Raw genomic sequence first — 18379 nt, forward strand, 5'->3', positions numbered from 1 at the left:
CCCCACCAGCAGAATAGTGAGTGCAGCTCTGCAGTATAATACAGGATGTAACTCAGGGTCAGTGCAGGATAAGTAATGTATGTACACAGTGACTCCACCAGCAGAATAGTGAGTGCAGCTCTGGAGTATAATACAGGATGTAACTCAGGAGCAGTACAGGATAAGTAATATATGTACACAGTGACTCCACCAGCAGAATAGTGAGTGCAGCTCTGGAGTATAATACAGGATGTAACTCAGGATCAGTACAGGATAAGTAATGTATGTACACAGTGACTCCACCAGCAGCAGAATAGTGAGTGCAGCTCTGGAGTATAATACAGGATGTTACTCAGGAGCAGTACAGGATAAGTAATGTATGTACACAGTGACTCCACCAGCAGAATAGTGAGTGCAGCTCTGGAGTATAATACAGGATGTAACTCAGGATCAGTACAGGATAAGTAATGTATGTACACAGTGACTCCACCAGCAGAATAGTGAGTGCAGCTCTGCAGTATAATACAGGATGTAACTCAGGAGCAGTACAGGATAAGTAATGTATGTACACAGTGACTCCACCAGCAGAATAGTGAGTGCAGCTCTGGGGTATAATACAGGATGTAACTCAGGATCAGTACAGGATAAGTATTGTATGTACACAGTGACTCCACCAGCAGAATAGTGAGTGCAGCTCTGGGGTATAATACAGGATGTAACTCAGGGTCAGTACAGGATAAGTAATGTATGTACACAGTGACTCCACCAGCAGAATAGTGAGTGCAGCTCTGGGGTATAATACAGGATGTAACTCAGGATCAGTACAGGATAAGTATTGTATGTACACAGTGACTCCACCAGCAGAATAGTGAGTGCAGCTCTGGGGTATAATACAGGATGTAACTCAGGGTCAGTACAGGATAAGTAATGTATGTACACAGTGACCCCACCAGCAGAATAGTGAGTGCAGCTCTGCAGTATAATACAGGATGTAACTCAGGGTCAGTGCAGGATAAGTAATGTATGTACACAGTGACTCCACCAGCAGAATAGTGAGTGCAGCTCTGGAGTATAATACAGGATGTAACTCAGGAGCAGTACAGGATAAGTAATATATGTACACAGTGACTCCACCAGCAGAATAGTGAGTGCAGCTCTGGAGTATAATACAGGATGTAACTCAGGATCAGTACAGGATAAGTAATGTATGTACACAGTGACTCCACCAGCAGCAGAATAGTGAGTGCAGCTCTGGAGTATAATACAGGATGTAACTCAGGAGCAGTACAGGATAAGTAATGTATGTACACAGTGACTCCACCAGCAGAATAGTGAGTGCAGCTCTGGAGTATAATACAGGATGTAACTCAGGATCAGTACAGGATAAGTAATGTATGTACACAGTGACTCCACCAGCAGAATAGTGAGTGCAGCTCTGCAGTATAATACAGGATGTAACTCAGGAGCAGTACAGGATAAGTAATGTATGTACACAGTGACTCCACCAGCAGAATAGTGAGTGCAGCTCTGGGGTATAATACAGGATGTAACTCAGGGTCAGTACAGGATAAGTAATGTATGTACACAGTGACTCCACCAGCAGAATAGTGAGTGCAGCTCTGGAGTATAATACAGGATGTAACTCAGGGTCAGTACAGGATAAGTAATGTATGTACACAGTGACTCCACCAGCAGAATAGTGAGTGCAGCTCTGGAGTATAATACAGCATGTAACTCAGGAGCAGTACAGGATCAGTAATGTATGTATACAGTGACTCCACCAGCAGAATAGTGAGTGCAGCTCTGGGGTATAATACAGGATGTAACTGGTTTATAAATATACAGTGTGTAACATTGTGATCAGAGGTTTAGCGCCGGCAGAGCACATGGCATCTCAGCCACACAGCGACAAAGTTACTTCAAGCTGTACTTTGTGAAAAACGGTTAGTCGAGGTCACCCCGCTCTCCGAGGACCCTGCAGAGCAGATACCACACAGCATCAGTCCGGGAAAGCTGGGATTTTAGGGGTAAAGTGCTAAAAGCTCAGAAGAACCCCAGGAGCCGCGGCACGGAGCGTCACCAGGAGCAGTGCCGGCCGCCGCCTGGAATTACCGCATGTATAATTAGACAATAGGGTCATTAATTCTAATTATAAATGCTGGGAATATTACTACAAAATGACAGCCTGGAGAGCTTCTACCTGCAGGCAGCACCACCCCAGCTTACTACTACACTGCAGTACCTGCCGCAGCCTTCACAGACCCCAAGGGCGCCACATGATATCAGCCCCTCCTCTTATAATGCTCCAGTACTGACATAACCTCTAGACATCATATATGTGATATCAGCAGCTCCTCTTATAACGCTCCAGTACTGACATAACCTCTAGACATCATATATGTGATATCAGCCGCTGCTCTTATAGCGCTCCAGTACTGATATAACCTCCAGAGACACCATATATGTGATATCAGCCGCTCCTCTTATAACGCTCCAGGACTGATATAACCTCTAGAGACATCATATATGTGATATCAGCCGCTCCTCTTATAACGCTCCAGTACTGATATAACCTCCAGAGACATCATATATGTGATATCAGCCGCTGCTCTTATAACGCTCCAGTACTGATATAACCTCTAGAGACATCATATATGTGATATCAGCCGCTGCTCTTATAACGCTCCAGTACTGATATAACCTCTAGAGACATCATATATGTGATATCAGCCCCTCCTCCTATAAAGCTCCAGTACTGATATAACCTCCAGAGACATCATATATGTGATATCAGCCGCTCCTCTTATAACGCTCCAGTACTGATATAACCTCCAGAGACATCATATATGTGATATCAGCCGCTGCTCTTATAACGCTCCAGTACTGATATAACCTCCAGAGACACCATATATGTGATATCAGCCGCTGCTCTTATAACGCTCCAGTACTGATATAACCCCCAGAGACATCATATATGTGATATCAGCCGCTGCTCTTATAACGCTCCAGCACAGATATAGCCCACGGACGGCCTTCTGCCGCGGTGTACGCAGTGTTATGCCGCAGCTCAGGGTTTATGTAGCTTTCAGTAACTAGTATACTGCAGATTTACAAGCCCACAGGGGGTACGATGCGTTTCCTCGCGCTCTTCGGTCGCTCGGCGATTTGCGCTGCACATGTATACGTGCGATAGCATACGCAGCGGGGCCGGTGACCGGATGCACAAATAGGACAGGCCGCATGTTTGTCATGTGACCGAACGTTACGTGATGTGAACTAGCCCGTTCTAGTCCTAAGCGTGCAACACGCTGTGCGAACGAGCCGCGCGGCGCTGCCATCAGTCCGTCCCACAGCCACCGAGCAGCAGGAAAGGGTTAACGGGCAGGGACATCAGATTCATGTGCAACAAATGTAAACAGCACACAAGTGCGCGGCTCGCCAAGCCCGTTCTACTAGACGCCTCACCGCAAGCACGAAGACATTCCACACGACAGACCTGCGCAGGACGGCATCACCGCGGCAAAACCAGAGCACCACCCGACAGACTGCCCCGGAGGCAGGCGGACACTAAGGGGGCGGCGGGCGACCCACTACCAATGGGGCCACGAAACAAGATGGGAGAGCACCTCGCAGCAGCCACCTCATTCATCAGAGACAACTCCACACATCATCCTCCCAGTTGACCACACCGATTCTACTGCATTCACAACTACACTGCTCAGTACTGCTGTACAATGGGTCACACAGAGAAGAGGACATCCTGCTCCCCCATATCCTGCGCACACACAGGAGATGCTTCTTCCACATCTGCTGTTGTGAGAGCTGAAGGAGCAGGATCTCTACCTCTCTCTGAGTGTATGGAGACCTCATAGCAGCAGTCTACACCCACCAGCTCAGAGATAGAGAAGAGATCCTGCTCTCCTATGTGTACAGTGTATGGAGACATCATAGCAGCAGTCTACACCCACCAGCTCAGAGATGGAGAAGAGATCCTGCTCTCCTATGTGTGCAGTGTATGGAGACATCATAGCAGCAGTCTACACCCACCAGCTCAGAGATAGAGAAGAGATCCTGCTCCCATATGTGTACAGTGTATGGGGACATCATAGCAGCAGTCTACACCCACCAGCTCAGAGATAGAGAAGAGATCCTGCTCCCATATGTGTACAGTGTATGGAGACATCATAGCAGCAGTCTACACCCACCAGCTCAGAGATAGAGAAGAGATCCTGCTCTCCTATGTGTACAGTGTTTGGAGACCTCATAGCTGCAGTCTACACCCACCAGCTCAGAGATAGAGAAGAGATCCTGCTCCCATATGTGTGCAGTGTATGGAGACATCATAGCAGCAGTCTACACCCACCAGCTCAGAGATAGAGAAGAGATCCTGCTCTCCTATGTGTACAGTGTATGGAGACATCATAGCAGCAGCCAACACCCACCAGCTCAGAGATAGAGAAGAGATCCTGCTCTCCTATGTGTACAGTGTATGGAGACCTCATAGCAGCAGTCTACACCCACCAGCTCAGAGAGATAGAGAAGAGATCCTGCTCTCCTATGTGTACAGTGTATGGAGACCTCATAGCAGCAGTCTACACCCACCAGCTCAGAGATAGAGAAGAGATCCTGCTCCCCTACGTGTACAGTGTATGGAGACATCATAGCAGCAGTCTACACCCACCAGCTCAGAGATAGAGAAGAGATCCTGCTCTCCTATGTGTACAGTGTATGGAGACATCATAGGAGCAGTCTACACCCACCAGCTCAGAGAGATAGAGAAGAGATCCTGCTCTCCTATGTGTACAGTGTATGGAGACATCATAGCAGCAGTCTACACCCACCAGCTCAGAGATAGAGAAGAGATCCTGCTCTCCTATGTGTACAGTGTATGGAGACCTCATAGCAGCAGTCTACACCCACCAGCTCAGAGATAGAGAAGAGATCCTGCTCCCATATGTGTACAGTGTATGGAGACATCATAGGAGCAGTCTACACCCACCAGCTCAGAGAGATAGAGAAGAGATCCTGCTCTCCTATGTGTACAGTGTATGGAGACATCATAGCAGCAGTCTACACCCACCAGCTCAGAGATAGAGAAGAGATCCTGCTCCCCTACGTGTACAGTGTATGGAGACATCATAGCAGCAGTCTACACCCACCAGCTCAGAGATAGAGAAGAGATCCTGCTCTCCTATGTGTACAGTGTATGGAGACATCATAGGAGCAGTCTACACCCACCAGCTCAGAGAGATAGAGAAGAGATCCTGCTCTCCTATGTGTACAGTGTATGGAGACATCATAGCAGCAGTCTACACCCACCAGCTCAGAGATAGAGAAGAGATCCTGCTCCCCTACGTGTACAGTGTATGGAGACATCATAGCAGCAGTCTACACCCACCAGCTCAGAGATAGAGAAGAGATCCTGCTCTCCTATGTGTACAGTGTATGGAGACATCATAGCAGCCATCTACACCCACCAGCTCAGAGATAGAGAAGAGATCCTGCTCTCCTATGTGTACAGTGTATGGAGACATCATAGCAGCAGTCTACACCCACCAGCTCAGAGATAGAGAAGAGATCCTGCTCCCCTACGTGTACAGTGTATGGAGACATCATAGCAGCAGTCTACACCCACCAGCTCAGAGATAGAGAAGAGATCCTGCTCTCCTATGTGTACAGTGTATGGAGACATCATAGCAGCCATCTACACCCACCAGCTCAGAGATAGAGAAGAGATCCTGCTCTCCTACGTGTACAGTGTATGGAGACATCATAGCAGCAGTCTACACCCACCTGCTCAGAGATAGAGAAGAGATGCTGCTCCTCTATGTGTACAGTGTATGGAGACCTCATAGCAGCCGTCTACACCCACCAGCTCAGAGATAGAGAAGAGATCCTGCTCTCCTATGTGTACAGTGTATGGAGACATCATAGCAGCAGTCTACACCCACCAGCTCAGAGATAGAGAAGAGATCCTGCTCTCCTATGTGTACAGTGTATGGAGACATCATAGGAGCAGTCTACACCCACCAGCTCAGAGAGATAGAGAAGAGATCCTGCTCTCCTATGTGTACAGTGTATGGAGACATCATAGCAGCAGTCTACACCCACCAGCTCAGAGATAGAGAAGAGATCCTGCTCCCCTACGTGTACAGTGTATGGAGACATCATAGCAGCAGTCTACACCCACCAGCTCAGAGATAGAGAAGAGATCCTGCTCTCCTATGTGTACAGTGTATGGAGACATCATAGGAGCAGTCTACACCCACCAGCTCAGAGAGATAGAGAAGAGATCCTGCTCTCCTATGTGTACAGTGTATGGAGACATCATAGCAGCAGTCTACACCCACCAGCTCAGAGATAGAGAAGAGATCCTGCTCTCCTATGTGTACAGTGTATGGAGACATCATAGCAGCAGTCTACACCCACCAGCTCAGAGATAGAGAAGAGATCCTGCTCTCCTATGTGTACAGTGTATGGAGACATCATAGGAGCAGTCTACACCCACCAGCTCAGAGAGATAGAGAAGAGATCCTGCTCTCCTATGTGTACAGTGTATGGAGACATCATAGCAGCAGTCTACACCCACCAGCTCAGAGATAGAGAAGAGATCCTGCTCTCCTATGTGTACAGTGTATGGAGACCTCATAGCAGCAGTCTACACCCACCAGCTCAGAGATAGAGAAGAGATCCTGCTCCCATATGTGTACAGTGTATGGAGACATCATAGCAGCAGTCTACACCCACCAGCTCAGAGAGAGAGAAGAGATCCTGCTCTCCTGTGTGTACAGTGTATGGAGACATCATAGCAGCAGTCTACACCCACCAGCTCAGAGATAGAGAAGAGATCCTGCTCTCCTATGTGTACAGTGTTTGGAGACCTCATAGCAGCAGTCTACACCCACCAGCTCAGAGATAGAGAAGAGATCCTGCTCCCATATGTGTGCAGTGTATGGAGACATCATAGCAGCAGTCTACACCCACCAGCTCAGAGATAGAGAAGAGATCCTGCTCTCCTATGTGTACAGTGTATGGAGACCTCATAGCAGCAGTCTACACCCACCAGCTCAGAGAGAGAGAAGAGATCCTGCTCTCCTGTGTGTACAGTGTATGGAGACATCATAGCAGCAGTCTACACCCACCAGCTCAGAGAGAGAAGAGATCCTGCTCTCCTGTGTGTACAGTGTATGGAGACATCATAGCAGCAGTCTACACACACCAGCTCAGAGATAGAGAAGAGATCCTGCTCCCATATGTGTACAGTGTATGGAGACATCATAGCAGCAGTCTACACCCACCAGCTCAGAGAGAGAGAAGAGATCCTGCTCTCCTATGTGTACAGTGTATGGAGACCTCATAGCAGCAGTCTACACCCACCAGCTCAGAGATAGAGAAGAGATCCTGCTCCCATATGTGTGCAGTGTATGGAGACATCATAGCAGCAGTCTACACCCACCAGCTCAGAGATAGAGAAGAGATCCTGCTCTCCTATGTGTACAGTGTATGGAGACCTCATAGCAGCAGTCTACACCCACCAGCTCAGAGAGAGAGAAGAGATCCTGCTCTCCTGTGTGTACAGTGTATGGAGACATCATAGCAGCAGTCTACACCCACCAGCTCAGAGAGAGAAGAGATCCTGCTCTCCTATGTGTACAGTGTATGGAGACATCATAGGAGCAGTCTACACCCACCAGCTCAGAGAGATAGAGAAGAGATCCTGCTCTCCTATGTGTACAGTGTATGGAGACATCATAGCAGCAGTCTACACCCACCAGCTCAGAGATAGAGAAGAGATCCTGCTCTCCTATGTGTACAGTGTATGGAGACATCATAGCAGCAGTCTACACCCACCAGCTCAGAGATAGAGAAGAGATCCTGCTCTCCTATGTGTACAGTGTATGGAGACATCATAGGAGCAGTCTACACCCACCAGCTCAGAGAGATAGAGAAGAGATCCTGCTCTCCTATGTGTACAGTGTATGGAGACATCATAGCAGCAGTCTACACCCACCAGCTCAGAGATAGAGAAGAGATCCTGCTCTCCTATGTGTACAGTGTATGGAGACCTCATAGCAGCAGTCTACACCCACCAGCTCAGAGATAGAGAAGAGATCCTGCTCCCATATGTGTACAGTGTATGGAGACATCATAGCAGCAGTCTACACCCACCAGCTCAGAGAGAGAGAAGAGATCCTGCTCTCCTGTGTGTACAGTGTATGGAGACATCATAGCAGCAGTCTACACCCACCAGCTCAGAGATAGAGAAGAGATCCTGCTCTCCTATGTGTACAGTGTTTGGAGACCTCATAGCAGCAGTCTACACCCACCAGCTCAGAGATAGAGAAGAGATCCTGCTCCCATATGTGTGCAGTGTATGGAGACATCATAGCAGCAGTCTACACCCACCAGCTCAGAGATAGAGAAGAGATCCTGCTCTCCTATGTGTACAGTGTATGGAGACCTCATAGCAGCAGTCTACACCCACCAGCTCAGAGAGAGAGAAGAGATCCTGCTCTCCTGTGTGTACAGTGTATGGAGACATCATAGCAGCAGTCTACACCCACCAGCTCAGAGAGAGAAGAGATCCTGCTCTCCTGTGTGTACAGTGTATGGAGACATCATAGCAGCAGTCTACACACACCAGCTCAGAGATAGAGAAGAGATCCTGCTCCCATATGTGTACAGTGTATGGAGACATCATAGCAGCAGTCTACACCCACCAGCTCAGAGAGAGAGAAGAGATCCTGCTCTCCTGTGTGTACAGTGTATGGAGACATCATAGGAGCAGTCTACACCCACCAGCTCAGATAGAGAGAAGAGATCCTGCTCCCCTATGTGTACAGTGTATGGAGACCTCATAGGAGCAGTCTACACCCACCAGCTCAGATAGAGAGAAGAGATCCTGCTCTCCTATGTGTGCAGTGTATGGAGACATCATAGCAGCAGTCTACACCCACCAGCTCAGAGATAGAGAAGAGATCCTGCTCTCCTATGTGTACAGTGTATGGAGACATCATAGGAGCAGTCTACACCACCAGCTCAGAGATAGAGAAGAGATCCTGCTCTCCTATGTGTACAGTGTATGGAGACATCATAGGAGCAGTCTACACCCACCAGCTCAGAGAGAGAAGAGATCCTGCTCTCCTATGTGTACAGTGTATGGAGACATCATAGCAGCAGTCTATACCCACCAGCTCAGAGATAGAGAAGGGATCCTGCTCTCCTATGTGTACAGTGTATGGAGACATCATAGCAGCAGTCTATACCCACCAGCTCAGAGATGGAGAAGAGATCCTGCTCCCCTATGTGTACAGTGTATGGAGACATCATAGCAGCAGTCTACACCCACCAGCTCAGAGATGGAGAAGAGATCCTGCTCCCCTATGTGTACAGTGTATGGAGACATCATAGCAGCAGTCTATACCCACCAGCTCAGAGATAGAGAAGGGATCCTGCTCTCCTATGTGTACAGTGTATGGAGACATCATAGCAGCAGTCTACACCCACCAGCTCAGAGATAGAGAAGAGATCCTGCTCTCCTATGTGTACAGTGTATGGAGACATCATAGCAGCAGTCTACACCCACCAGCTCAGAGATAGAGAAGAGATCCTGCTCTCCTGTGTGTACAGTGTATGGAGACATCATAGCTGCAGTCTACACCCACCAGCTCAGAGATAGAGAAGAGATCCTGCTCTCCTATGTGTACAGTGTATGGAGACATCATAGCAGCAGTCTACACCCACCAGCTCAGAGAGAGAAGAGATCCTGCTCTCCTATGTGTACAGTGTATGGAGACATCATAGCAGCCATCTACACCCACCAGCTCAGAGATAGAGAAGAGATCCTGCTCTCCTACGTGTACAGTGTATGGAGACATCATAGCAGCAGTCTACACCCACCTGCTCAGAGATAGAGAAGAGATGCTGCTCCTCTATGTGTACAGTGTATGGAGACCTCATAGCAGCAGTCTACACCCACCAGCTCAGAGATAGAGAAGAGATCCTGCTCTCCTGTGTGTACAGTGTATGGAGACCTCATAGGAGCAGTCTACACCCACCAGCTCAGATAGAGAGAAGAGATCCTGCTCTCCTATGTGTGCAGTGTATGGAGACATCATAGCAGCAGTCTACACCCACCAGCTCAGAGATAGAGAAGAGATCCTGCTCTCCTATGTGTACAGTGTATGGAGACATCATAGGAGCAGTCTACACCACCAGCTCAGAGATAGAGAAGAGATCCTGCTCTCCTATGTGTACAGTGTATGGAGACATCATAGGAGCAGTCTACACCCACCAGCTCAGAGAGAGAAGAGATCCTGCTCTCCTATGTGTACAGTGTATGGAGACATCATAGCAGCAGTCTATACCCACCAGCTCAGAGATAGAGAAGGGATCCTGCTCTCCTATGTGTACAGTGTATGGAGACATCATAGCAGCAGTCTATACCCACCAGCTCAGAGATGGAGAAGAGATCCTGCTCCCCTATGTGTACAGTGTATGGAGACATCATAGCAGCAGTCTACACCCACCAGCTCAGAGATGGAGAAGAGATCCTGCTCCCCTATGTGTACAGTGTATGGAGACATCATAGCAGCAGTCTATACCCACCAGCTCAGAGATAGAGAAGGGATCCTGCTCTCCTATGTGTACAGTGTATGGAGACATCATAGCAGCAGTCTACACCCACCAGCTCAGAGATAGAGAAGAGATCCTGCTCTCCTATGTGTACAGTGTATGGAGACATCATAGCAGCAGTCTACACCCACCAGCTCAGAGATAGAGAAGAGATCCTGCTCTCCTGTGTGTACAGTGTATGGAGACATCATAGCTGCAGTCTACACCCACCAGCTCAGAGATAGAGAAGAGATCCTGCTCCCATATGTGTACAGTGTATGGAGACATCATAGCAGCAGTCTACACCCACCAGCTCAGAGAGAGAAGAGATCCTGCTCTCCTATGTGTACAGTGTATGGAGACATCATAGCAGCCATCTACACCCACCAGCTCAGAGATAGAGAAGAGATCCTGCTCTCCTACGTGTACAGTGTATGGAGACATCATAGCAGCAGTCTACACCCACCTGCTCAGAGATAGAGAAGAGATCCTGCTCCCCTATGTGTACAGTGTATGGAGACATCATAGCAGCCGTCTACACCCACCAGCTCAGAGATAGAGAAGAGATCCTGCTCTCCTATGTGTACAGTGTATGGAGACATCATAGCAGCAGTCTACACCCACCAGCTCAGAGATAGAGAAGAGATCCTGCTCTCCTATGTGTACAGTGTATGGAGACATCATAGCAGCAGTCTACACCCACCAGCTCAGAGATAGAGAAGAGATCCTGCTCTCCTATGTGTACAGTGTATGGAGACATCATAGCAGCAGTCTACACCCACCAGCTCAGAGATAGAGAAGAGATCCTGCTCTCCTATGTGTACAGTGTATGGAGACATCATAGCAGCAGTCTACACCCACCAGCTCAGAGATAGAGAAGAGATCCTGCTCTCCTATGTGTACAGTGTATGGAGACATCATAGCAGCAGTCTACACCCACCAGCTCAGAGAGAGAAGAGATCCTGCTCTCCTATGTGTACAGTGTATGGAGACATCATAGCAGCCATCTAGACCCACCAGCTCAGAGATAGAGAAGAGATCCTGCTCTCCTATGTGTACAGTGTATGGAGACATCATAGCAGCAGTCTACACCCACCAGCTCAGAGATAGAGAAGAGATCCTGCTCTCCTACGTGTACAGTGTATGGAGACATCATAGCAGCAGTCTACACCCACCAGCTCAGAGATAGAGAAGAGATCCTGCTCTCCTATGTGCGCAGTGTATGGAGACATCATAGCAGCAGTCTACACCCACCAGCTCAGAGATAGAGAAGAGATCCTGCTCTCCTATGTATACAGTGTATGGAGACATCATAGCAGCAGTCTACACCCACCAGCTCAGAGATAGAGAAGAGATCCTGCTCTCCTATGTGTACAGTGTATGGAGACATCATAGCAGCTGACTACACCCACCAGCTCAGAGATATAGGAGATCCTGCTCTCCTGTGTGTACAGTATATGGAGACATCATAGCAGCAGTCTACACCCACCAGCTCAGAGATAGAGAAGAGATCATCTCCTATGTGTACAGTGTATGGAGACATCATAGCAGCAGTCTACACCCACCAGCTCAGAGATAGAGAAGAGATCCTGCTCTCCTGTGTGTACAGTGTATGGAGACATCATAGCAGCAGTCTACACCCACCAGCTCAGAGATAGAGAAGAGATCCTGCTCTCCTATGTGTACAGTGTATGGAGACCTCATAGCAGCAGTCTACACCCACCTGCTCAGAGATAGAGAAGAGATCCTGCTCTCCTATGTGTACAGTGTATGGAGACATCATAGCAGCAGTCTACACCCACCAGCTCAGAGATAGAGAAGAGATCCTGCTCTCCTATGTATACAGTGTATGGAGACATCATAGCAGCAGTCTACACCCACCAGCTCAGAGATAGAGAAGAGATCCTGCTCTCCTATGTGTACAGTGTATGGAGACATCATAGCAGCAGTCTACACCCACCAGCTCAGAGAGAGAAGAGATCCTGCTCTCCTATGTGTACAGTGTATGGAGACATCATAGCAGCCATCTACACCCACCAGCTCAGAGATAGAGAAGAGATCCTGCTCTCCTATGTGTACAGTGTATGGAGACATCATAGCAGCAGTCTACACCCACCAGCTCAGAGATAGAGAAGAGATCCTGCTCTCCTATGTGTACAGTGTATGGAGACATCATAGCAGCAGTCTACACCCACCAGCTCAGAGATAGAGAAGAGATCCTGCTCTCCTATGTATACAGTGTATGGAGACATCATAGCAGCAGTTTACACCCACCAGCGAGTGATATCACCGCTAACTCGCTTGCGCCCTCGGTCTATACGGGCAGACACATCATTGGCTCGTTCCGTCGCTGTGGAAGTGAACGGGAAGGACTGAAGCAGCGGTGCTCCAAGCGGACGAGCCGCCTCAGATTGGACCTTCTCACAGCAGCATTATTACGTGCGTGATGAAAAGCGCGGCCCGCCCCACTGTGACACGTAATCGGCAGCGGCTCTGGGATTAACACCTACTGACTGCGGATTCCGTGCGAGCGCCAACAGCGGGCTGCAGGACTGATTGGTACACTGTAATTGGCGCAGTTACATTGTAGCCCAGACTTCCAGGGGCGACCGGCGCCATAAAACGGACTCCCAATCACCGCTGATCAATCCCAAGTGTCACATGGCAATTCTTATCATACCGCAAACTTAACCCCTTCCCTTCCCCGGCTCCACCGCCTCACCTGTGATACAGAGGGGAAAGGTCACCAGTAGCGGCGGGCAGCCCAGAGAGCCAAGCGCATCACTACAGCTCAAGCGCCGCTTCCGTACCAACAATGGCGCCAGCGTGTCCATTCCAGAAAAGGAACACTGTCAGGTCCCTGGGCGGGGGTCATTACCTTCAGACCCCGCTCCCACCTTCCTGACTACCTAATGCACACTGTGGACTAGCGTTGGGTCACATGGGCTGCGCTGGCTAGTCAGAGAAGCTCTACCACGGCCAACGCTGGAAACAGTCTGATGATTGCGTCGGCCATCTTGGAAGTAAAGAACAACCGCCGCTAATAGATCCCGCCTCCTCCAGTCTCAGCGCCACGGGGAGGAACCATGGCTTCTTCTGCGCCTTGTGAATCTGGAAGACATAACTAGCCCAGGACTTCAGAGCAGATGCCACCACCGTACCACGAGAAGCCATGAGGAGGGCAGCGGCGGCGCAGGACGCCCGTCTGCACTGCTTATCAACTGCTGGTTAAATATTGATCAGACGCCGCTGCGGTTAATGGAGGGCGAGCGGATGGATGCAAGCGGCTAACTGTACAGAGAGTGCATGAAGGAGAGCAGCCGCAACCTGACAACACGGCGCCAAATCTGAGAGCGCAGGTTATATCAGTACTGGAGCGCTATAAGAGCAGCGGCTGATATCACATATATGATGTCTCTGGAGGTTATATCAGTACTGGAGCGTTATAAGAGGAGCTGCTGATATCACATATGATGTCTCTGGAGGTTATATCAGTACTGGAGCGTTATAAGAGCAGCGGCTGATATCACATATATGATGTCTGGGGGTTATATCAGTACTGGAGCGTTATAAGAGCAGCGGCTGATATCACATATATGAGGTCTGGAGGTTATATCAGTACTGGAGTGTTATAAGAGGAGCGGCTGATATCACATATGATGTCTCTGGAGGTTATATCAGTACTGGAGCGTTATAAGAGCAGCGGCTGATATCACATATATGATGTCTGGAGGTTATATCAGTACTGGAGCGTTATAAGAGGAGCGGCTGATATCACATATATGATGTCTCTGGAGGTTATATCAGTCCTGGAGCGTTATAAGAGGAGCGGCTGCTATCACATATATGATGTCTGGAGGTTATATCAGTACTGGAGCGTTATAAGAGCAGCGGCTAATATCACATATATGATGTCTCTGGGGATTATATCAGTACTAGAGCGTTATAAGAGCAGCGGCTGATATCACATATATGATGTCTGTTGGTTATATCAGTACTGGAGCGTTATAAGAGCAGCGGCTGATATCACATATATGATGTCTCTGGAGGTTATATCAGTACTGGAGCGTTATAAGAGGAGCGGCTGATATCACATATATGATGTCTCTGGAGGTTATATCAGTACTGGAGCGTTATAAGAGGAGGGGCTGATATCACATATATGATGTCTCTGGAGGTTATATCAGTACTGGAGCGTTATAAGAGGAGGGGCTGATATCACATTTATGATGTCTGGAGGTTATATCAGTACTGGAGCGTTATAAGAGGAGGGGCTGATATCACATATATGATGTCTCTGGAGGTTATATCAGTACTGGAGCGTTATAAGAGCAGCGGCTGATATCACATATATGATGTCTCTGGAGGTTATATCAGTACTGGAGCGTTATAAGAGGAGCTGCTGATATCACATATATGATGTCTCTGGAGGGTATATCAGTACTGGAGCGTTATAAGAGGAGCGGCTGATATCACATATATGATGTCTCTGGGGATTATATCAGTACTAGAGCGTTATAAGAACAGCGGCTGATATCACATATATGATGTCTCTGGGGATTATATCAGTACTAGAGCGTTATAAGAGCAGCGGCTGATATCACATATATGATGTCTATGGAGGTTATATCCGTACTGGAGCGTTATAAGAGGAGCGGCTGATATCACATATATGATGTCTCTGTAGGTTATATCAGTCCTGGAGTGTTATAAGAGCAGCGGCTGATATCACATATATGATGTCTCTGGAGGTTATATCAGTACTGGAGCGTTATAAGAGGAGCGGCTGATATCACATATATGATGTCTCTGGAGGTTATATCAGTACTGGAGCGTTATAAGATGAGGGGCTGATATCAAATATATGATGTCTGGGGGTTATATCAGTACTGGAGCGTTATAAGAGGAGCGGCTGATATCACATATATGATGTCTCTGGGGATTATATCAGTACTAGAGCGTTATAAGAGCAGCGGCTGATATCACATATATGATGTCTATGGAGGTTATATCCGTACTGGAGCGTTATAAGAGGAGCGGCTGATATCACATATATGATGTCTCTGTAGGTTATATCAGTCCTGGAGTGTTATAAGAGCAGCGGCTGATATCACATATATGATGTCTCTGGAGGTTATATCAGTACTGGAGCGTTATAAGAGGAGCGGCTGATATCACATATATGATGTCTCTGGAGGTTATATCAGTACTGGAGCGTTAGAGGAGCTGCTGATATCACACATATGATGTCTCTGGGGGTTATATCAGTACTGGAGCATTATAAGGGCAGTGGCTGATATCACATATATGTCGTCTCTGGAGGTTATATCACTGCTGGAGCGTTATAAGAGATATAGCACTACAATCAGCCTCTCTCTAGTGTAGAATGGCTGATAATAGATTTAGCCACCCGCTCATTAAATGGACAGATATGCCATATGCGCACTTGCTACTCTGTAGTTCATCAGGGGCTCGCTCAATGACTACAGGACTTACCGGAAACCGAGAAGTAACAGGTTGGCGGTGGATCCACCGTGACGCCACAGAACGCCGCAGCCACAGAAGTGTCTGAACCAGCACTGGGGGGATATCTACCCCCCCATATCCATACGAACCCGAATATTCAGAATCTGCGCCATTTATTAACATCTCGTCATTTTACTCTAAAGTCAAAAGCTGACAGCTGCTTGTTTTGTGGGGCGTCCAAGAAGAGTGCGCCAAATCAGCAGCGGCACAGTGAGGGCGCACGTGCCAAGGTGCCAACCAACCTGTCTTTGGCGCCACGCGTTCACGGAAGAGTCTGTGGACTCTGAGCATCACATGCACTTCCGAAGTGCGTCCGTTAAACGGACAGCGAAAGAAGCAGCGTGATTAGCGCCGCAGACTCTGTCCGTGTCGGCGCTCGGAGCCTCCGAAGTACAGGGGGGCTCCCAGTAGAGCGCTGCGGGGGATATCCGACGCACTCCGCTAACGGACGGCGATTCCGTTGTGCCGTTTGGCTGCGACGATCGATTCCCCCCCAAACACTGGATTACTGCAAGAAAAGTTTTCCAAAAAACTCTTAAAAACTTGTCAAGTAGGAGGGGAAGGGGTTAACGGCGCCGCTACAAAGTATCTCACCTGCTCTCGGGAGATGCACGGCAGGGACGGCCTCCGGGACAGCTTGCCGTACGGGGCGCCGCTCGTTTCCCCCAGCGACACACAGCTGGAGCGCCGGCGGGGCCTGAGCACCGGCACCTTGTCCTCGGGCAGCGGGCTCCGCGCTGGCGCCTCTCGCAGGTGGGAGCCGCCGCTGCAGCCCAGAGCCAGCAGGGAGCCGGCCAGGCCCACCAGGCAGCCGCCCAGGGCTCTCGCGGCGCGGGGCAGGGCGCCCAGGCTGCTGCGGGACACCAGCCACACCAGGCCGGAGAAGAGCAGCAGCAGGACGGCGTGCCGCAGCCTCAGCCCCCGCCACAGGCTCAGCAGCCCGACGGCCAGCAGCACCGGCAGCAGCCGCAGCTCATCCCCGGCGCCCGGCAGCAGCGGCACGGCGTCCCCGCAGCAGCAGCAGAGCGGCAGCGCCAGCAGCCACAGCGCCCCGCGGCCCCCCGACTGCCGCGCCAGGTAGCGGCTGAGGAAGAAGAAGGCGCAGCCGAGGCTGAAGAGGGGGCTGAGGGCGTGCAGCAGGCAGGGCGCCCACCCGAGCCCGCCGGCCGCCAGCAGCGCCCCCGCCCCGCACAGCAGCCGCGGCCGGCACAGGAGCAGGCGGCGGGGCGGGGGGTCCGGCGGCAGCGGGGTCACACAGCTCCGCACGTAGCCGTTCCTGTCCGGGCTCTCCGGCGGCTTCATGCTGGGACGTCACCTCCTGTCCCGCTGCCCATGCTGCGTGCGCTCCCCTCCGGCCCCGAGCCGCGACTCTGCCGCCTCCCAGCTCCAGCCTGCTGTCACACGGCCGTCCCTCCTCCCCCCGCCGCCGGGGCGCGACAGCGAGCAGGGGTGCCGGCCCAAGTGCTGGAGGTCCTCCCCGCGACTATTATAACTTATTACACTCCTCCCTGCGACTATTATAACTTATTACACTCCTCCCTGCGACTATTATAACTTATTACACTCCTCCCCGCGACTATTATAACTTATTACACTCCTCCCCGCGACTATTATAACTTATTACACTCCTCCCCGCGACTATTATAACTTATTACACTCCTCCCCGCGACTATTATAACTTATTACACTCCTCCCCGCGCCCCTCCAACTTCTGGGACTCCTCCCCGCGAGCATTATAACTTATTACACTCCTCCCCGCGACTATTATAACTTATTACACTCCTCCCTGCGACTATTATAACTTATTACACTCCTCCCCGCGACTATTATAACTTATTACACTCCTCCCCGCGACTATTATAACTTATTACACTCCTCCCCGCGCCCCTGCAACTTCAGAGACTCCTCCCTGCGACTATTATAACTTATTACACTCCTCCCTGTAACTTATTACACTCCTCCCCGCGACTATTATAACTTATTATACTCCTCCCTGCGACTATTATAACTTATTACACTCCTCCCTGTAACTTATTACACTCCTCCCCGCGACTATTATAACTTATTACACTCCTCCCCGCGACTATTATAACTTATTATACTCCTCCCCGCGCCCCTCCAACTTCTAGGACTCCTCCCCGCGACTATTATAACTTATTACACTCCTCCCCGCGACTATTATAACTTATTACACTCCTCCCTGCGACTATTATAACTTATTACACTCCTCCCTGCGACTATTATAACTTATTACACTCCT

The 18379-nt window shown here is 49.6% G+C and overlaps 1 protein-coding gene across 1 annotated transcript in view; it reads right to left on the reverse strand.

Moving 5' to 3' along the window:
- Positions 1–17569, reverse strand: part of PDE3B (phosphodiesterase 3B) — a 113805-nt gene extending 96236 nt beyond the window's left edge. Inside the window, exon 1 of the mRNA XM_066583708.1 lies at positions 16714–17569. Coding sequence (XP_066439805.1) covers positions 16714–17421 — 708 coding nt within the window. The 5' untranslated portion in view covers positions 17422–17569. The remainder of the gene's footprint in view (positions 1–16713) is intronic.
- Positions 17570–18379: the final 810 nt, after the last annotated feature.

The sequence above is a fragment of the Eleutherodactylus coqui genome, chromosome 11 (assembly GCF_035609145.1).
Source record: "Eleutherodactylus coqui strain aEleCoq1 chromosome 11, aEleCoq1.hap1, whole genome shotgun sequence".
NCBI lineage: Eukaryota > Metazoa > Chordata > Amphibia > Anura > Eleutherodactylidae > Eleutherodactylus > Eleutherodactylus coqui.